This window comes from Schistocerca americana, chromosome 3, assembly GCF_021461395.2.
Source record: "Schistocerca americana isolate TAMUIC-IGC-003095 chromosome 3, iqSchAmer2.1, whole genome shotgun sequence".
NCBI classification, from domain to species: Eukaryota; Metazoa; Arthropoda; class Insecta; order Orthoptera; family Acrididae; genus Schistocerca; species Schistocerca americana.
Window position 1 is genome coordinate 347,574,370 of NC_060121.1, and position 23,104 is coordinate 347,597,473.

General features: G+C 43.0%; 1 protein-coding gene across 1 annotated transcript in view; it reads right to left on the reverse strand.

Annotated features, from left to right (window-relative positions):
- Positions 1-23,104, reverse strand: part of LOC124606650 (sialin-like) — a 90,074-nt gene that overhangs the window by 35,210 nt on the left and 31,760 nt on the right. Inside the window, exon 5 of the mRNA XM_047138652.1 lies at positions 18,513-18,754. Coding sequence (XP_046994608.1) covers positions 18,513-18,754 — 242 coding nt within the window. The remainder of the gene's footprint in view (positions 1-18,512; positions 18,755-23,104) is intronic.

Consider the following 23,104-nt stretch of genomic DNA (forward strand, 5'->3'; position numbering starts at 1 on the left):
TGTGCATTTCTAGTAGTTAACAGTTTGTCAGTGTCATGCTTATTAGGAATGGAGTTCCTGAGGAAGAATAAGGCAGTGATTGATATAGAAAAGGGTATCTGTACAATCCGAGTAGGTGAACAGGAGGTAACGCTGCAATTGTTGCGCGGCAAGGTCAAAAGAGTCAACACTGAGCACAAAGTTAAGGTACACAGACTGGTACAGCGAATGTTTTTGAACCAAGCACACATGACAAGACAAGGTAACAGTTGGACGGATTTTGATACTGATGACGGACTTCCGACTAGAGAAGAGATTTTGAATAAAGTAAGCGAATCAAGTGAACTTGATTACATACAAAGGCAAGATTTACTGCACTTACTTATGAGGTATCTTCATGTCTTTTCTTCGAAACCTGGAGTAATACGTGACTACGAATATGACATGAAGGTCGCTCCCCATTCTACTTTTTGCAAGACAACGTACTCTGTCCCGTATGCAAGGCGCGAGGCTGTGAAAAATGAAATACGTAAAATGCTTAAGTGGGAGATCATTGAACCGTCAGACTCACCTTACAGTAGTCCGTTATTGCCAGTTTTGAAGCAGGATGGTAGTGTACGTATAGTTTTGGATGCAAGAACATAAATAAAATAATTATTCCAGTAAGAACTCGACCTGAGGCTATGGATGAACAATTACAAAGGTTTCATGGAGTAAAATTCCTCACATCGGTAGACTTGAGATCGAGCTACTGGCAGGTCAAGATGACATCACGGTCTCGAAAATATACAGCGTTTATATTTGCACGTAGATCACACCAATTCAAAGTAGTTACATTTGGTTTGAATGTGAGTTCAGGTGTATTCATAGCTGCACTTGATCATGTATTAGGACCTGAACTGTTGGATCGAGTAACAGTGTATGTTGATGACTTACTGATTGCTACGAAATCTTGGGAAGAACATTTAGACATAATAAGCAAAGTTTTCCAGAGGTTTGTTGACTATGGAGTCACAGCTAATCTACATAAGTCTAAATTTGGTAAAAGCGACATTAAATTTTTAGGACATCTTGTATCATCACAGGGAATTACCCCAGATCCAGACAAACTAGCAGCTATTAAAAACTTTCCTGTGCCCTCTTCTAAACGCCAGTTGAAAGGCTTCCTCGGAATGACTTCCTTTTTCAGAAAGTTTATTTCGGACCAGTCGATGAACAGTCAAGCATTGCATGATCTTCTAAAGAAAAATACTCACTGGCATTGGACGCCAGAGTGTCAGGCAGATTTTGATCGCATTAAACAAGCACTTCTTAACAGCAATATTTTGTTCCATCCAGACATGGATAAAGAATTCTGTATTTCGTCAGATGCTTCATTTCAGGCGCTTGGTTCTTGTTTGTTTCAAATAGAAGTAATTGATGGAAAAGAAGAGATAAGAGTTATCAGCTTTGCAAGTAGGGTTCTCACAGAATGTGAGAGGTCATACTCGGTGACAGAGTTGGAGGCTCTGGCCATTGTATGGTCCTTTAAAAGGTTCAATTACTACATCCATGGTCGGAAAATTAAGGTCTTTTCTGATCACCAAGCTCTTAGTTTCTTGCTCTCGTGTAAACTTCTTCATCCTCGTCTTACACGATGGAGTCTCTTCTTGCAAGAGTATGATTTCGAAATAGTATACAAAACAACTTCTTCTAACAAAACCCGATCACCACTTGTCCAAATTTTATAACTACACAACGATGTTTTATTCCATCGAACTTCTCTCCTCTTTGGTAGATGGTGTGTGTGTATACCACACGCATACGTTGAACACCTTATCTGGTACACACATCTTTCCTGGGGTCATTATGGACCTGAAAAATGCAAACTAAAGATTTCTGCGTATTGCTATGTACCCAACTTGCACCATCGAATCCACAAGTTGTTAAGTACATGTCTTATCTGCCAGAAGGCAAAACCCTTCAACCATTCGAACCTAATTCCTCTGAATCCAATTATTACTGAGAGACCAAATCAAGTTCTGGCCCTTGATCTCGCCGGCCCCCTGCCGCAAGGGAGGGGAGGGGTGAAATACCTAGTCGCATTGATGGATCTTTTCACAAAACATGTGAGACTTTATGCAGTGAAATCATCCAGTGCACTTCCGATCATCCGTCGAATCGAACAAGACTATTTTCCTCGATTTGGCAAGCCGGAGGCCATTCTATCAGATAATGCATCGAATTTCACTGGCAGACAATGGCGCAATTTTCTTGCCAGACATGGCATCAAACAAATACTTATATCTCGTTTCAGACCGCAATCTAATCCCACCGAACGTATCTTCAAAGAGTTCAATAGATTCATTCGAACCTGCATACCTAATCGACAAACCCGTTGGATTGACTTTGTATCTTCATTCGAGCAAATTCTCAACAATCTTCCACACTTCTCAACTGGATTTACACCTGCGGAATTAATGACGAGTCATCGGGAAAGAAATGAATGGTTAGATCACTTACCTAAAATTGTAGAACCAGAATTAGATTTAGATGCAAAACTTAGGCAAGCATTGGTATCCTTAGCTGTACAGGCGAATCTACGCAAGAAGTCTTATGACAAGAAAGTATCTAAGGCTCTTACATATGATATTAATGAAAAGGTGCTTTTACGGACACATTTTAAGCCATCGAAGTTGTTGAAAAGAAATCGGAAATGCAGGCTATTGTACGACAGACCATTTGTAGTAATTAGAAAACCACATACAGGATGTTATCTAATAGCGGATCCAGCATCTGACAGAATTAAAGGATTGTATCACCACCAGGATCTCAAGAAGTATAACGAGGCAAAGTAACAAGCAAAGGAACATTAGCCTAAGGTTTAACCTGTGAAACACTTCGGTATTCAAACACACCAATACGAGTACTCACACTTTGGCGAAAAACTATGGAGGTAATTGAAGATTTGATTTATTATGGCGTACGAAAAAGAAAGCACATTCCATTTGAGAGGGCAGATTCTCAGTTAGTTTTAAGTTAGTCATAGGTGTAAACAGTCCAAGTTGGCTGTTGGCATTGAGAAATGCCGTTTTGGTGAAAGGAGATACGGAAGGAAGTAGCAGATTGCCACCTTCCAACTCCAATGAATATATATGTATGTGAAATATTAGGTTAAGCAATTTCTTTTTCAGCCCTCAAGATTGAATGTTAGTCTTTAAGTGTACAGAGTACAGCCTATTGCGTGTAAACTGTGCGTTATTGTAACACCGCCATGAACTATACCTTTTGTTAGCGCGATCTTCAGAATTAAACAGATTTGTGTAGCCAAGTGTTTGAACTGTCAAAAGCAGTAAATAACAGAGAGAGAGAGTATCACGTAGTATTTGATAGTTTTCAGGAGATTCAATCTCAGATTCAAAGTATCATCTACGAACAGTAAGCCTCATCAAGATTTAATAGCTAAGCAACAAAGCATTTCCTTTATTCTGTTTTACAACAGCTGTTAGGTCATGTAGTCGAGAGTGCCACTACATGGAAACATATACGTCGTACTGACAAGTCTGAAGTATTCCTGATGGTAAACGTTTCTTCTTTAAACATGTAAGATGCACTAAAGTAATTAGCCATTTCACAGCCAAGCCCGACAATCGCCCAGATGGAAGCGTGAGTAACTAGAAAGCTGTCAGCAGATATGACTCACATTATAATAATAAAACTAAGATCTGATATTAGATTAAAGTATAGCCACTTGAAGGCACACGTGACGCATGTCATGCATCTAAGGTCACAAAAATATCCTAGTGTAGTTGTGCTAGAATTTGTATATGTATATAGTGTATTTATGTTTATATTTGATCCTCTCCTCTTCCACTTCCCCATCCTATCCCATTAAAAAAAAGTGAGGATTAGAATTTGACAGGCTCATCTGAGTGCTCTTTAGACGGTTGAAGTGGAAACGAAATTTGTGGGAGAGATCCGTTAGCGAAAGTTTTGTTCTAATCGCGTATCGCGAGTAGCAATGTTGAGAGATTATAACACATTCCGCGAGTAGTACTTGCAGCCAGTAACTTTATGAAGCATGAATCTTCCGGAGAGAAATGCATGAGTATGCTCGACCAGTAGAGACAGAATTTGTTCAATCTGTGCTCTACATAAACAGTGACACTAAATTTTGAAGAGAAACGAAATAACAAGCTGCTTAAAAGATTTGTTTTAAAAAAAATTTTACCTTTGTAAAAGGGAGAGAGAATAACCCAAACTAATCGTGCCTTGATGCACAAGTAGTGGTATTCAATACGCTAATCCGGCGTGGCGTGACTGAAAAGGTTAACAGAATTTTGTGACTGTAAGCAAACTTAAGAAATGTATGTATGTATGTATGTAATTTATGGACATTGTTTAATCTTGTAATGTATTTACCTGTGAGTAACTTGAACTGTGAACTTTGAAATCACAATGTGAGATGGGAGATGTGAATTTGCAGACACTCTAAGACGTTCTAAACAAAATGCGAGTGATAAAGTGTACAAAATACGTGTGCAGTGACATGTGTACACGCAAGTGCAGGTAGTGACAGCGATCACAGCAAAGCATTTTGCAAACTATATGTAAAACGTTGGCTTCACTTACCTGTGTGTAAGCAGCATGGCAGGTCGCAGGGACTGTCGTGTGGAATCCTCGAAACAGACGGTGGTATTTTCCACCCAAGTTTTCGATACGCCGATCGACGATGAAGAAAGGACACTAGACGTGTGTTTTCCGGGTGTTCTCATTTTAGCAGAGCGCGAGTGACACACGTTAAACTTCATACGAGCATACACGAGCGCGTGTTACACTGGACTAGTAACCGGCAACAGCGCGGAGCTGCTTGCAATTGGACTCAACAATTAACATTTGAAACAACCGACGCGCGCGCTGTGGAGGCGTGTCATTGACCTTAGAATGTTTTCCGTCTCACAACTACGCAAGAGACATTGCTAAAGCTATCACAGTGAAACTTAATTATGAACTTTATCTATTCTGTAAAAAGAGAAGTCTTAGCTTCAAATTAATTTCCATTTAATCAGTCACGTCGGATATTTTGCGATAGATAGTTAAATAAAGACAAGGCATTACTGAGCACTGAAACGTTAACTGGAAGGGAAGGTTATCAATCCTGTCCAAAATCCTATAAAACCTTTACCTGTAAGTCTACATTATAGCACGAACCTAACACAGGTTTCTTTCTGTTTATTTGCGTGTAAACGACATGACGCTTGATGCGAGACACTAGAGGCAACACGAGCGAACACAAAAAAGACGCTACCCAGGGTCGTGACCTCTCGGACGACGCCGCTCACCGAACGAGAATAGACGTTGCAGACTCCGGTTAAGTGAGCGCGTGACAAATAAAAGTGTACAGTGTAGTGTCAAGTGAAACGTCCTGATTAACAACGACATTCTAAAAGAATCTAATGAAACGGATAAAAAACATTACGAGACCAAACAGGTCACAGACAATTTTAGAGGACTGTTTAAGTAATTATTTCAATGTATCTGTGTATGTTTGTCTACTGACATGTTTTGTTTTCTATATAGAGTATTATTCATTTATCTTTGTGTGTGTTAGACTTAAGATTGTTTTTTGTCATATTTTGTTTCACAGTAACAGCAATTAAGATGACAGTGCAAGGACACCTTACAATGAACTGAGAGAAGTGCCAAAGTGCACAAAAGACACTGAAAGACTATTTGTTTTCATAACTGTACTAGAAGCATAAAATAACTAGATGACAAACTCATTCCAATTTTATGTTAGAACGAAAGTAAACAGATGATAAAACTCAGTAATGTCTTGAAACTACATGTGAGTCCTGATGATCCTTCCGGAATCATCATGTCTCACATGGGAGGCATTGTGACATTACAGCCTTTATCACTGCGATTTTTAACATGTAAAAGTTTTTTTTTCTGTATTCGCGTCAGTATGTGCGAACTTTTAACATATACCAATGAATGTTGTAACCAGATATCTTTGCCGTGCTCCTGAAAAGCGCAGAATATCACGACAGCTATAAACTGTTATACGCTGCTATCGATCAGTAAGAAAAAAAAAAACGGTGCACCTATGTTTCAAAATAACAATTGCCAATTTTTACTTCTGAAGGGAGCCGCGCCGCTCTCTAGCTGTTCTGTGAATGTGTTGCGAGTCGGACGCAAAAGTATTGTGCTCCATACTGATATAATCGTTTTATTGTAACTTTAAGAGTTTAAGTGATTAAAAAATATAGGTAGCCACAAACAAGCGAGAATGTATATCATGAAAATTCGCTCCACCGCCACAATGGGTGGCCATGTTAATGTAAGTTTCCGTTTCATAATATAATACTTGAAGCCTTGAAGTTTATTTAAGTTCAAAGAAAATCTCTCAACCTTATTTTCATTAATTATACTTATGATAATCTTTCCTGTTTAAAAGATTTATGCAGCTTATGATCCAGCCTGTGTTCTGTCGGAACAGGAGGCTGTCGTGACGACATCGTTATAGTATTTATTCCAAGTTCTTTCAGTTCCGTTTATATGTTAGTACAAATCCAATTAGTTGGTCCCTTAGGTTTCTTTCATGTAACTTCCGTCTGTTTTCTCCGCGCGATCTTCCTCCGAAAAAAATTTCTGTTCATTTTTTTAGTAATTTTCGATATCGCGAATGAGAAGAGACAGCCGCCTCCTGCTCCGAACGGAACACCACGACTTTTCTAACGTCGGAGAGTACCGCACGAATTTTCCTCTAAAAGGTAATAGAATTTCTTAAAGCTGGATCAATTACGCATGTTGCTGCTGTTCTCCGACAAATCTGGTGTGATTAATAGTAATTTATTCTGTCACGACAAAAAGAACCAATTTTATTTTTACCAAAGCAATAAAGCTTTCAATTAAATTACTAAAAAAAAAAAACCATACCAGACCAGCCTGGCTTATAAACACCTGCTGGAACGTACGATGTTTATGCAGGATGGCGCTCCACCCCATATTGCTAGACGCGTGAAAAATCTCTTGCGTGCGTCCTTTGGTGATGATCGTGTGCTCAGCCGCCACTTTCGTCATGCTTGGCCTCCCAGGTCCCCAGACCTCAGTCCGTGCGATTATTGGCTTTGGGTTACCTGAAGTCGCAGGTGTATCGTGATCGACCGACATCTCTAGAGATGCTGAAAGACAACATCCGACGCCAATGCTTCGCCATAACTCCGGACGTGCTTTACAGTACGGCTCACAACATTACTCCGCGACTACAGCTATTGTTGAGGAATGATGGTGGACATATTGAGCATTTCCTGTAAAGAACAACATCTTTGCTTTGTCTTACTTTGTTATGCTAATTATTGCTATTCTGATCAGTTGAAGCGCCATCTGTCTGACATTTTTTGAGCTTTTGTATTTTTTTTGTTCTAATAAAACCCCACGTCGTTCCAAGCATGTGTGTCAATTTGTACCTCTCTATCTACATTATTCCGTGATTTATTCAGTTTTCACATTTATACTGACTTTTTGATCACCCGGTATGTACTATCCCCAAATTTAAAATAGTTAAAACCTTTCGAATGGATACGACGCGGATTTTGTTGGAAACATAAACAGGGATGTATTACGGAAGATAAACATGAAGCACAACACTGCTCGCACCCCAATCACGCCCGGAACATTCACTTCCCTACAGCCAGCAAGTAGCGGATTAGCTATTGGCGTAAATTCCACATTATACTTTTTTATGGTAACATTTCAAGCAGAATCGGCAAATGCTTAAGTTCCAAGCCAATAAATCCGACTTTTTATATTCCTAAAAACATTGGACAGAAGTTCAGGCACAAGGTGACTGCAACATGGAGTAGTTTCAAGTCGTCGGGGGTATATAGTATCGCCTGTGATGATTGTGATGCGGAGTACATAGGCCACACAGGAAGAACTTTTGAGACCCACTTTAAGGAGCACATCAGCGACCCAGGCTCAAAATCAGCCGTAGGTGCGCATTTGCGGGAAACGGGTCACCATTATCACCGGTGTCCAGAACAACATGCGGATGTTACACTTGGAAAATAAGTGCAACACCCTTAATGTTTTGGAAGAGGTTGACATCTTCAGAGTTTGAAGAAGTCGCCTTACTCCTCACTTAATGCCCAGACCGATCTGAGGCACAAGGGTCTTTTACAGAATTCTGATTACTTAAACAGGCAGCCTTAACCCGTATAGCTTACTTGTTAGTAGGTTCTGTCTTATATATTTTTATGCGTACTCCGGGCCTTACGGATTCAGAACCACCACATTTATTACTCTTATAGTTTTAACTAACTGCCATGTTTTATATTGGCCACCAGCATGGTATTAGACTTTTTAAAAAAATAGACAAAAGAAACTGTTTATCAAATGTTCAGCAACCCCCACTCTTCACACCTTGTACAGGTCTTCCGGCCTCTGGCGATTCTCGCGCCGCTGCGTCAGCTTTTTCCGGGTTTCGGCCAGTCAGTCAGGCCGTGTCCACTGCCGCACGGCTCCCCTCAGCTTGCACGGTAAGTTCTGATATGTTTACATGGACCTAATTCCGCTGTTTGTTCATGCTAATGTTTGCGCTCTTCGTCGTTCATGTTTAGGGGAGTTTTAGCAGCATCGTATTTTATTTTCTAGGTTTTTGCCGCTCCTATCATTTTAAAAGTTTTAAAAAAGATTTTTATATTTTAACTACCGCTTTGACCAGATGACGGTATGTTGGACGTGAATAGTGGGGAGTGGCTACAGGGCAATGGTCAACGTTACCATGTTATAAATAGCGTATGTGAGTATTTTCTTGTCTCATTCAAAAAACTGGTTGTTTAAAAGTTCAGTTTATACCTCAGAATTGGGGGATCGAATAATTTATATCAGCTCATATTACATTATTTTTTGTACATATTGCCTGAGAATGCACCAATAAGTGGTGCGAAACCGGTCGCAGATTTAATAAAAATCATTGATACAGCCATTGCGAAAGTTTCTTTGGAAAAATGTCGAAGTTTGCCCGCCCTACAAAACAACAGAATATTTGTTGTAAAGTTTAGTGCATAATAGTTTCTTTTGGTCATCATTTATTTATCAAAGGAAATGGATTGGTTTTATGTAAATGAATTTAACGTTTATTATGTAATGGATATTATTGTTACTTTTTTTAGATCGTGAAAGTGGTCAAGCTTTGATTATTTAAATATGTTAAAATGTAAAGTACTGTAGAATAAGCTTAGCCAATCAGATGGATGGCTTCAGGAAAGGGAACTGCGCTAGTCAGTTGAGTGGAGATGTTTGGCGCGCGGTAAACGCCGTCGGTGATGGGCAGAGGGCAGTTTTGGTCGAGACACTAAAGGGGACAGTTCCGATAGAGACGCGAAAACGCACAGTTCGGCTGTAGACACTAAAGGGTACAGTTCAGATGCAGACGCGAAAGCGGACGGTCGGTCTTTAGGCAGCTAGGATGTGAAACGACTTTGAAAATTTCGCGTTGTGTGGTGTCGCGGGACTTAGTCTCTGAGCAGTGAGCAGCCGCGCGCCTGGTGTGAACTCTAACTTTTCGCGTAACTTGTATTTCGCGATGAGATTATGAATAATCGAACTATGTCAAATGGGTATGCGCTCGAGTGTAATAGTAACTCTAAATACGACCACTTTCGCTATTAGTTTGCATTCTGAAAAAACATTACTCTAACGAAATCTCAACTGTGTTGCCTACATCATTTATTGGTCGTTAATTTTAGATCCCGGTATTATTATTACTGTTATTATATGTTATATTAACTTCGTATTTCGCAAACTTGCCATCAGCCAGACAACTTAACCAAAGCGTCACAAGTGTCTAATTTAGGGCATGTAATGCGATACGTGCGGTTCAACCCTTACACGAGTTTGAGCCAAGACTTTTCGACGACGAGGAACCGCGTGTGAGCCCGAACATCTTTGGGATGTTAGCTCCCTCAAGCAATCCAAATATCGTACATTTGAAAACCTTGCACCCGGATGTGAATAAAACCTAAATTCTGAAACCGTAAGCTTCGTCACAAATGTTTTATTCAGATGACAAGTGTGTGGAATGATGAATAAGGGTGTTACGGTACGGACGTAGTAAGGAAATTCGGGCTACGGTCTTGCAATTATTGTCCTGAAGGCACGCAGACATTGTCTGGAATTCAGGTACTGAGCGAGGGGGCATAGCAGTGGTTAGTACGCTCACTATGATTCGCTAGGACGACCTGGATTTAAGTTTTCCACGATTTCACTGACCCGCTCTAGGCAAATGCTGGAATGGTTTCTCCGAATCGGGCACTGCCGATTTCCTTTCCCATCCTTTCGATGTCCGCCGAACTTGTGCTCCGTCTCCAATGACTGAGCTGTCGGCAGAACATTAAACTCTAATCCTCTTTCCTTCCTTCAAAGCTCGGTTCGTCATATCACCCCTCCTCCACGTCGTCATCTTCACCTTCGCACCGCCGCTGTGTCAGTCGTATCCGCTATGGCCTAGCTTCAGCTGGCCGCCATTGCACTTAGGAACCAGTCAGGGCGTTGGCTCCTAGCAACTTGTATGACCTTCAGGGCCGTTCTCTGACACGAAGGCACGTGGGTCGACGCCACGCTGCACACACCTGCGTCTCAAAATGGTTCAAATGGCTCTGAGCACTATGGGATTTAATATCTGGGGTCATCAGTCCCCTAGAACTCAGAACTACTTAAACCTAACTAACCTAAGTACATCACACACATCCAAGCCCGAGGCAAAATTTGAACCTGCGACCGTAGCAGTCGCGAGGTTCCGGACTGAAGCTCCCAGAACCGCTCGGCCACAGCGGCCGGTGCACCTACATCTGTCCCAGCTTGTTGGAATAAAATAGTGTTTTCCGGAACGCCGTCAGTCCAGCCAGAGGGGTTATTGCAGCTCTCGCCAACTGATGGAACATACAACTGCCAGCTGGGGAACCGAATACCATCCTGGCAAACCAGAAGAATGACTCCTACACCACCCATCGTTGACGTCACAAGGGAGAAAAGGTATAGGATGAAACCCGCCGCTTCTCTGACAGAGCCAAGTTGCCTATGAATTTAAAGTTTTCATCCAACTGACAGATTATCACCACCACTCAGTGGGACGTACCAAATAAGTCTATCATTTAAATCTGGAATTTGCGTATAGGCCGCTGATAAGGAACTTCACGCTACGTCCTGTCGCCGTTCAAAAGCTGATGAAGAAAGTTTAATACACCATAAAGATTATAAGCGGCTGAGCATCGTAATATAAGGTCCGTTGGCAATTTCAGGTACGGGAAGGGTTTATGCTCCGTTTACCTCCTTTAGACGGACCGTTTTTGGTATGACACCACAGCTATATTTGACATCACAATCGATAACTATGAAGCCAACAGAACACTAATCATACTGCAATATATAGGGTGTATCATAATTGTTAGCGTACACCGACACAGGTGAAAGTCTAGCATAATGGAACCAAAACCATGCCAGTAAACATGGAACCACAAACGAGCCTTCTACAAGATAATTGCGAAGATGTGCACGCTAACCACCGCCACCTTAGAATGAAATATAGTCCTAGTCAGCGTAAATGTATTTGAAAAGTAAACTTTTCGGTTAATCTCATCTAATAGAGCTCGAATTTCACCTATGATCTTTGGTTGGTGGTACACACGTGATGGGACTCCACCACATTTTGCTTCTCTTGTAAGACGGCACATAATGCTCCAAAATGGTCCAAGATGGACAGATCGAAAAGGCACGTCCTAAAAAAAAACAAAGCCTGTGCACGTTGTGCGTGACATCACAACATGGTGTCGTGTGTAGGCAACAGAAGCTTGAACAGAAAATTATGAAAATTCACACTAAAGGCTAGTTACCGTAATGGAGCTCGTTTGTGAGTGTAACTACTATGTGAGTAAACGTGAATTGTTTTTGTTTACTTTGTGTACACTAAATTGGACGATGTGTCTGTGTTCAGTCGACTTGCGATCTTCGTGTGCTAGGTCGAACAGGGCCTGTCCTTTGGCCTCCAGTATCACCTGACCTCAACCCTCCGGGTTTTGCTGTCTGAGATCAACTCAATTTTAGAGCACACCTGCTGAAAAAATTGAAAAACTGGATCTGCGGATTGCACAGCCTTATGGAATTATGAGATGATCTGTAGGCGTTTGAAAGAATTCATAATCCGCTACACAGGTTCAGTCATGGGTGAAGCAGGTGGTAGAGTTAGGTTTAGTGATACAATATGGGTGAAATGCAATTAGTGTACAAAAGATATTGCTTACAACTCAGTTGTGGGATCCAGTCTACAATGCTGGTCAAGTGTACGAGACCAGTACCAAATATGACTAACAGGAGATATTGAACGTGTACAGAGAAAGGCAGCACGAATGGTTAAAGGTCTGTTTGACCCGTGGGAGAGTATCACGGATATGCTGAAGGAACTGAACTGGAGAAAGTCTCCTAACAAAATTTCAAGATGTGGCCTTAAATGATGACTCCAGCATATAACCCTCTATTTATCCCTCACATAGGGATCGTGAGGATAAGATTAGAATAATTACTGCACGCACAGACGCATTCAAACCATGATCCTTCTCGCGCTTCACACGTGAATGGAATAAGGAGTACAATGAGACTACCCTCTGCCATGAATTTCTCGGTGGTGTCCAGAATGTAGATGTAGGTGTAGACGCAGAAAAATGTTGTATTGCATCCAAATGCGAGGATGGCAGGTTTTTTCCTTTCCTTCTTTCAGTTATTCCGCTTTATAGAGTTGTCAGCACACCAGTGTCTAGATTTTGGACGAAGCATCTAAGAGAATCGACGTTCATTGCTTGAAATTCATTACCAGGCTTGAAGTCAATTACCAGTTTAATAGCTATCATACACCTTGGAAAGATACTAATGACAGCAGCATGTGGACGTATGAAGAGCGTCGGAGTTTCTTTGGTACCCTTCTCCAGCCTCCAGTATGTAGCAAAGCGCCTTTTGACTGGAGGCTTAAATCATCACCTTTTGCCGTTCTCTGCTCAGGGAGGTAAACGAATTAATTCTGTGTAACCTTTCTATTATGATAATGCTCGTAGTAGTGATCAAGGCAAGCTCACTTACACAGTAAAATGGAAGGCGTGATGTTATGGAACATCCAGCAGAAACTCTCGCCCTGTGTGGGCAGGCATTATGCTGCTCAAATGTAAGCCCAGGATGGCTTGCCTCAAGGGAACAAAACGAGGCGTAGAATATCGTCGATATACCGCTCTACTGTAACGTTGCCGTGGATAAAGACCAAAGGGGTCTTGCTATGAATTGATATGGCATCGGATACCAGCATTCCTGGTAGTCGGGCTATATGGTGGGTGACGGTCAGGTTGGTATCCCACCTCTGTGCAGACAAGTCTTTGCTGATAATCGGGGTTGAGTTCATGGAGGGACTCATCAGTGAAGACAATTATAATCCAGTCAAAGAGACTGCAGGCGGAATGTGCTCGACATCACCTCAAACGGGCTTGTTGGCGTACAGATGTCAATGAGAGTCAGCGCAAAGCCTGCGATGAGCTCATCCGCCTTTCTGTAAGCCGCCTATCAATGGTTCTTGTGGTCACAAAAGCACCAGCTGCACGTCGGATCGATGGTAATGACGAATCCCGGACTCTTGAGTGTCTCTTGGAGGAATGATCAGCCCTCACACTCTGTCGTCTCTCTAGGTCGACCGCTACCTTGTTGACGCTGTGTTCGGCCATGGTTGCCCATTCCTGCCAACATCGTCGAATAGTGACATCGTTCCTACTGAAACTTCGACCGATTCGCCGATTACTTCAGCCGGCTTCTTTGAGCCCAACCACAAGTTCTCTCTCAAATGCTGACACCTGCATATGTTCTTCATGTGCCTGTCTGCGAGGCATACTTACTGTCCAACGGAGTATATGGATTGAAGCTTGCAAAGACTTAATGCCCAGGTATTGACATATCCCCCCCCTTACCATCCTTGCCAGTTAGATGGTGAAACTCCGCTGCAGCTTTACACATTCATCCATTGGGCGACAAAGTTTACGATTTTGCATTTTCCGTCGATACCTGTGTGAAAATCAATTTGTGACAAATTTGCGTAGCTTCTTTGTGGTGCGTCCTTTCTTTTTACCTCAGAGTCTGCAGAGGAAAACTTCCAGAAAGCTGCATGGTGTTATACATAACTAGGGATAATTCGCGTTTTATTCTGATTCATCTCGGCTTATTGTTTAAAGAATGAAGAAAAAAATACCATTTAACCGTACTGTTGAGCACCTAATAGCAGAGCGCCAAGTTTTGGGCACCTGACACCGCAGATCGGTGGCCGCTTCTGTGCTTCGATCTACTTCTGCGAGGGAATGACCATACCTCCGATACTGATCACTCTTCAGGAAGACTCAGTACTAGGAACAGAGTCATCGATGACACGGAGCAGTGTGACAGTGGTACTCGTTCCACATGGTCAGCCACCAGACTGCTGTATTTATACCCCTCGAAGCCAGCCAGCTGGAATCGAACAACTGGGCTATTTTATGATGTCCACTCTGTGCCAGACAACGCCGTCCTGCAGCTGCCACCACCGTCACCAGACCCCGAACCCTCGACAGCTGTCTGACCATTCAGGCACTTGGCAGCCCTATGCTCTACTGCCAGTGTGGGTCAGCGCCACTGAGAAGCAGCAGCCCTCGCAGATCCTAGGACATGCACTGACGACCCGTCCAAGCTTGTGCTGCTAGGGCCTGATAGAGCCTACCGAGACACCTTCTCTGCAGCAGCCGTGGACGTCGTGCCAGTTGGCTCCTTTGGTATCACCAGGGACCTGACACTTCTGCAGTGATATTGTGTAAGCGCTACCACTGATGAGGCCAGCGATGTGAGGTCAGCATACTGCGAGCCACACTCACCAGGCATCAATACTGATAGCATTGAAGATTGAATGAAAGTAAGTAAGGAACTACAAGGGGTATCTGTATCCATGGGATGGCTTTGCTGTATCCACATCCATTTCTGGTTTACAGTCTCTCGCCCACACCAAGCTATTCCCACACCCAATAATTTGATGTCACAAGAAGCTACTGAAGATGAAGTTGGACAACGAACGGAAGGCAGCAACTGCTCCACGGTTCTGCAACAGGGATGTTCTACCCAATAAAATGAGTGAGTGCCAACTTAAGAATTTACTTGGGCGATGTGGTTATTTTTCCTGTCCATTCTTCTTCTTTATTATTTTGGGTATACTATGTACTTTTGGTGGTAGTATGTGAGAAAAATGTCTAGAGAGCTCAGGATGCTATTCAGCGTCTTCTGGAAAAAGTAGTTTTGGTACAAGTGGATAACTTAGAACTGCGCAGTGAAAAGAAAAGTCTGAGAGAGAGAACAGTCACACCGTAATGTACCTGTTCTTAATACTAACACTGTTTTGTTTGTAACATAAGTTTCCGGTAAATTTAGTGTTAAAATCTTTGTGCTTCATTACAATTTGGGTACAGCTGGCAGGCTGGGAAATTGGAGCGATGAACAATTATGAGGATAGCAGGGGCGCTAGGGTTTTCGCAGTGTGCCATGAGAAATTAAGGGACAGGCAGTCATTTTATGCCTTTTCACAAGGGTTAGTGTAAAGACATAGAAGGAAAAAATACGTCAAGGTGCTACTGTAATCACTTTTCGGAGTACTTCAGAAACACGAGAAATCTGTGGGAAGTTTCATTAACACATATGTACTGACTGAAGATGATAACGCCAGCAAGGCCGTATTACAGGAAGCCGGACAGAGAGCACTTGATACATTTTTGTGGGGTCTGCCACCGCAAATGTCACATAGGATAGTCGTGGAATTACCAAAGAACTTATATGAAGCAGAAGATACTGCAGTAACATTAGCCGAAATTGATGTGGTCAACAAACCATGGGGAAGAATAGATCAAATGACACTTGGTTTGTAGACTGAGACTTGGGTTGCTGATACAGTCTAACCTAGTATGCCATGGCAACTCATAAACTGCTGGAGGTGGAGGTGGTAATCAAGTCGCTCAGGATACTCCAGTCAGAGCACATGACATGAAATTCACCTCAGTTGAAACTTGTCTAATAAACAAAAAGTGGATTTGAGGGAGGCACCGGCCTTGCCTCAGTGGTAATACCGGTTTCCTTCAGATCACCAAAATTAAGCGCAGTCGGGCTGGGCTAGCATTTGGATGGGTGCCAGTCCGGGTCTGCAGAGCGCCGTTGGCAAGCAGGGCCTTTGTAAGGCTTTGTTGGATGTCATTCGTGGGTATTGGAATCTGAGATTGATCCCTGAATGGAGGAATAAACTGCATTTCTGCAAGGCAGTATACAGATAGTCCCAAGAGGAATGGTCAGTATTCAAGGATATGAAAGGAACAGTTGTTCGAAACAAAAAGGTATAGCAAAGATGGGCTCTAAAACGCATACCTTAAGAGCTATGAGCACTTCCTCGCCTTCGATGCAGCGAAACAAATCTTTTCTATTGCAGGATTTTTGCTTTCCATATTCTGGGATGTGGTAGTATGCACTGAAACAAGAGAAAAATAATCCATACTGGTCCTCCCGAAGTATGGAAAGCAAAGAGCTTACAATAGAAGAGATTTGTTTTACAGCATCGAAAATGAAAAAGTATTCATAGCTCTTAAGGTATGCGTTTAAGAACCCACGTTTACTAGACTCTTTTGTTTCGTGTGTTAGTTATTGTGATGTTCTCAAATATTGACCAGTCCTCCTGGGACACCTTGTGTGTATCAGTTTTATATAGTAGCGTTTGTGCTTAACATGGTTGTATGTTAATTTGTAAAGCTCATGAATCAATTTTTAAGATCGAGACATGATGGAACGACTGGCTGTTAATGTCGACGATATTCTTGAAGCCACTCCGACTTGGGAAGAGTATTACCAGTTATGAAGGGAAGTACTTCTTGCCATGGTAAAAGGAGGAATGAGATTAAAACTGATTAAGACAGAATCTATCAAGAAAGCATTAAAATTAAGTAACATTATTAGTGAGCTCGGTATTAGGCCAGAAGAACCTAATTAGGAGATTTTGAAATGTTCCCCAGTCCTAAGCATAAGAAATAATCGAGAGTCATGTTTGATTCCTTTGGTTTTCACTTAACTTTTATTATGACACGGCCAATCCCATGCCTGTCTATGGACAGAAGAATGTGAAGAACCAAAATATTTTGAAAGGAAAATTTATTACTTGTTGTTTTTTACTCAAAACATACTTTTTAAAGAAGCACTGATGGGTAACTGCGGACATGCACCTGAGAAAATTGAATATGATGTTCACTGGAAAAAGCGACAGTTACTACTAAGACTTAAAATTCTGGATCAAGTTTAACTGAAAAATTTACATTTCTAGAATCCAGTAGAGAATTTACTAAAAACAATAAATATTTCTTCAGAATTTTAAAGTATAAAAAGCTGACTAGATTGCAATATTTTTTAAAACCTGGACAGAATGTACCCCCCCCCCCCCCCCTCCTCCTCTGGTATTGCGAGGTTTAAGACGGGGGAACGGGCACGTCAATCCTCTCGTTCAAAGAGCTTCTCCGTCTGCACAGGTCGATGCAGCTGCGCATTGTCATCCACGAAAATTATGTCAGAGCCAAATGCACCCCTAAAAAGACGGACAGAGGTAAATAGTACAAAGTCACAATAACGTTGAGTAGCGAGTGTGCCGTGTTTAAACCTCCCACACCGTAAAACGTGAATCATCTTAATGATAGAGAATGCTGGACGTATTCTCATACGGCGAAACATTGTGGAATATGAAAATTTTGGTGGTCCAGGTAATATGTTGTGGGGAGGCATCATGTCACAGGGGCGTACTGATTTCCAAATCTTCGGGCACGGTCCACTCACAGGTCAACGTTACTGTGGTAATGTACCCCTTCTGCATGTGCGTCTTTTTAGGGCCCTGATGTCATTTTTATGGACGAAAATGCGCCACCGCATCGAACAGTTCAGGGGGAGGAGCTCTTGGAACGAGATGATATTCAGCAAATGGCCTGGCCTGAATAAATTCCCATGGAGCACTTGTGGTATTTCGGGAGATAATTGCAGCACGTCCACGTACAGCAACGACCATAAAGCAGAGTCAATCGCACTGTGGAGAAATGGAACGCCCTAGAAGAAGGACTCTTTACCAACCTTATGGCCAGCACGGGACAGCATTGTAGGGCATGCACTACCACCTGTGGTGATCACACACCCTATTAAAAACTAAGTCCCGTCTTTTTTAATGTACAGGGGGCATCACGAATCGTGGTGACGTCACTGTAATAATTGTCTTTGAATCGTTCGTCTCACAGCGTATTTTCTGGACTATACTGTAGCAGTTCTTTCAACTTGGTCCACGTTTAATCGAGCTATGTTACTTGGCTGTGAAATATCATGTGAAAGTTACTTATGTCCTTAACTTTTGCACACCAGTGTAGAAGTTATAATCTAATGAACAAGCTTCGAAATGCCCCGTATACATTGTTCAACGTAACACCGTAACTACTTACATTGGTGTTGGTGAATGCACCAACGATGTAAGGGATGGCGATGCCCGTTAGATTGGCGAACATGTTGACGATCCCGACGATGGTGCCCGCGTAGTTGGGCGCGATGGCTTGCATGTTGAGGTAGGAGCCCGTGCAGTCTGTGGCGATGAAGAAGCCACTAAGCGCCAACATCACGATGATGACGGTGCTGTCACAGCCCACCAGTGCCACCACGACCAGTGCGGCTGCGGGCACCAGGGTGCCTAGGCATCAACGGTTGCCGTTACAGAGCTGTACGTCATCACTGATTCTGAAAATTCAAAACACTGTTAAACAAGTGCTATGAGCAGAGATTCTAAGCATCATGGCAGGGAATTATAGACAGGGTGCATATGTAGCTTGAGAGCTTCCCCCTACTCAGTTTGCATGGTGTTTGACAAAGCACCTCCAGCGGTTGTTGGAGGACCTTGACGAATAAGTGGGTGACCAACTATTTACAAACAAATTCAATGGGCAACTGTTCGGCTGAAGGTTTAGGTCAGGTAAAAATTACTGCTCTAAGACTATTATGTCACACTTAGGAAAGAAGCAATATTTAAATTAAATCAGTTATTACCACAATTGTTACCAGCGTGAAGTTGGTATCTGAAATATAGAAGGGGCAGTGAAATGAAAAAGAGACAGAGGGTAAAAAGTAAGTAAACTGTTCATTGTTTCAAAAGAATCGTCAAAAACGTTACTGCATTTATCCCACTGTGAGGCAAGACGATCAATTCCTTCATGGAAAAACGTTTTCAGTTGTTTATGGAACCGTGATTGTACCGAGACATGCACATCTCCGTCCGAAGCAAATCGACAGCTACCAGTTTCTTTCACCAAGGTTTCAAAAATATGGATATTGCGAGGGGAGGAATGGGGACTGTATGAAGGACATGTAAGCGCTTCCCAGCGAAAATTCTGCAGAGTACTCGAAGCAACAGGCACATCATTTCCAGGAAAGTCATGATGACCTTTTCCTTTGACTGCAAGGGCCCGCTGCTCATTGACTTTCTGGAACACAGCACCACAGTTAACGCACAGGACGACGTTCTTGATAGCCTTGGACACTGCTGACAACCCTCAGCCGACTCAACCCTTCTCTGAGGTCAGCGTGGGGCACAATTCCAATGAACGTGGTTTGACCACTTTGGAGTGTAGCATGAGCACAAGTTTTTTTGCGATGTACAGGATGGAACCACGAGGCGTCGTTCAAAAGCATTCGACGAAATTTGAATGTGATATGAAGCAGAAAAGGGTGTTTATATTTCTTCATCCTTTCTGTTTCACGACTTTCTGTGGCATCTTCACAGGGAAGTACAACATTGACAATGGCATGAATACGAGTAACTGGCATAGGATCCCTTCAAGACCCGACACCCCCACCCCAGTTTGGGAACGCCCTCAGTACTACCCGCACATCTATCTTGAGCATTTCAATAATGTCTCTGTACAGAAACATGCGTTCACCAACGCCTATGCACTGGAAGGATAGACAACACTTTCGACACACCTCAGATTTCGCATGTGGGCAGCAGGTGCTAATGTAGGGCTATAGCGTCACGCAGTTGAGACTGTGTCGATAGGGTTACCTCTCCATCCAGCATGTGGTCGTCAGTGATTGCATATATGGATGACGTTGCCAAACTGGGGGCTTAAACGGACCCTTTGCTATTTTATTCATGTTCTTGTCAATATCACGGTCCCTCGTAATCATGTCACAGGAGGGCGTGAAACACGAGATTTGAAAAAGCCTAAAAACCCTTTCCTGTTTCTGGACCAAATTCAAATTTTGTCGACTGATTTTAAACGCTCCCTACTGGTCCCGCAATGTATACCAGAACAAAAAGTGGGGTCGCGTGACAGTCCAGGGGGTCAGATCACATTCCGTGGGGTTGCAACCCCATGAAGTCCTGAGAGAAGGGCTGAGTCGTCTGGGGCAAGTGTTAGCAATTCCTAAGTTATTCAAGAACTTTCCGCTGCGGCACATCGCACTGAAAACTGTAGTTTTTGACCGGCAGTTGTGTGTAAATGAGCCTCCCCAAGAGAAGGGGTGGTTTCATTGACACACTGTATACTACCTGCTGAGTCCTTTTCGTATCGATTCCGAGCGACGGTGTGTCTGAAATGTTTTCGCCGGCCAGGCATCAGAAACCAACATCATTTTAAAGGCAGCGAGTCGCTGTTCTGATCTCCAGCGCGAAGGCGTCGAGAGAAAGAGTGAAATATGGTTAACAGGGAAGTGGTTAACGACCTTTCCATCGTGTGAAACGTGCATTATGGCGTTGGTCAGGTGATGAAATTTGGTGCAATTATGACATCTTTTCCCACCTTACATCTCACGTGAGCTTCAGAGCTCCGGCCTTTCTTTTACTCATGTGTCGACACCTTGCTCCTTGAACCATCGTCTATCTCAAGGATGAGGTCGCAGGGTGCCCGACTTCTGTACCGATACAGAAGAAGATCGTAGGCATCTTCGAGCCAAATTTCTGACTTCTGTGTCACAGGGGAAGAAAGTGGTAGGGTTTCAAAGACGTGTGGCGTAGTGTATATACTGAACACCAGCGACCATATCATAGTACCTTGAGGTACGCCAGAGAATATATTTGCTTTGGAAGATACTTCTCCATTAAGAAAACGACACTGTGTTCTGTTCGATAGAAAGTTTTCAGTCCCTTCGCATATCTGTTCAGATATCCCATAAGTATGTATTTTGGTTATTAGGCGATGGCCTGGAACTGTATCGAAGGTTTTATGGAAGACAAAAACTGTGGTATCAATGTGAGCTCTATCTGGTTCCTTCTGGAAATGATCAATTAACAGAGAAAGCTGCGTTTTTAAGATCGGTCCTATGTAGGACTTATTCGGTTCTCCAGGAAAATCATTATACACGATTACAATAGTAAAGGACCTCTGTCATTTTCAGTGCAAATAAAGGATTTTCCCCTCATCACCCCTTACCTTCCTCCCCCTAAGGTCAAGATCAGCCACAATCCGTCTCCCACATCCAAGAGGAGATGGATGGTGCTCACTTCCAACGTCTGCTGAAGTCAGGTTAGTATTGTATTTCCCTTCCTCTGCTGTTTTTGTTTGTATCCTGGAACTCTGTTCTCCGAGCCACTTTTATTTGCCCCACCCTGTACAAACCAGACCAATGACAACGGAGAAAAAGAATTTTCCCGACCCCCCCCCCCCCCCCAGGACATTTGCCATTTCTAGCACAGCAAAGGAAGCCTCCCATTCCTCCCCACTCTACTATGACTTTACAGTCGAAGATAACTCCGTTGTTCTGATAAAATGGCTGGACATCCAAGTTGACTCAGTTGTGTATGTGGTACAGTTGGGCTACTGTGTTTCACTATAATCTCCACCATCGCCAGTCGTGTGTGTAGTGTTTTCAACATTAAGAATGAACGTTTTTGTTATTTAGTCTTATAGTATAGATGTTTAGCGATTTTAAAATCGAGCACGGGCATTTGGTATCTTACTTAAAAATTTAAGTGGAAACAGCAACATTTTGTGTACAGAGGTTGATGTTTAAACAACGTCTGGAAGTCATGCCGTGCCTTACAAAAATGTTGGGTCGCAAGAGATAGTCTCCAGCCAGTGGAGGGACATCACTCGCCGGCCGCGGTTGTCTCGCGGTTCTAGGCGCGCAGTCCGCAACCGCGCGACTGCTACGGTCGCAGGTTCGAATCCTGCCTCGGGCATGGATGTGTGTGATGTCCTTAGATTAGTTAGGTTTAAGTAGTTCTAAGTTCTAGGGGACTGATGACCACAGCTGTTAAGTCCCATAGTGCTCAGAGCCATTTGCACATCACGCGTTTTCCAGCCACCTGCTAACACTTCAGATGTGTGCTTTCAACACCATCAACACACAGGTGAGATGTTTTATTTATTTAAACGTTTAGGGACGTTTTATTTTAGCGTTTAAAACATTATACAGATATTTGTAATGCGGCGTACTTCGGCCCCTCACAATGCAACACCAAAACAGAAGGGAGCCTCCACCTTGCTGCACTCGCTGGACAGTGTGTCTAAGGTTTTCGCCCTAACCAAGTTGCCTCCAAACACGTCTCTGACGATAGTCTGGTTGAAGGCATATGCGACACTCATCGGTGAAGAGAACCTGTTTCCAACCCTGAGCGGTCCATTCGGCATGTTGTTGGGCACATCTGTACCGCGCTGCAAGGTGTCGTTGTTGCAAAGACGGACCTCGCCATGGACGTCGAGAGTGAAGTTGCACATCACGCAGTCTGTTGTGCACAGCTTGAGTCGTAACACGACGCCCATTGGCTGCACGAAAAGCAATATTCAACTTGGTGGCGTTGCTGTCAGGGTTCCTCCGAGCCGTAATCCGTAGGTAGCGGTCATCACTGCAGTAGTAGCCCTTGGGCGACCTGAGTGAGGCATGTCATCGTCAGTTCCTGTCTCTCTGTTGGTTCACTCCGAGACGCCTGGACACTTCCCTTGTTGAGATTCCTTCCTGGTACAAAGTAACAATGCGGACGCGATCGAACCACGGTATTGACCGTCGAGGCATGGTTCAACTACAGACAAGACGAGCCTTGTATCTC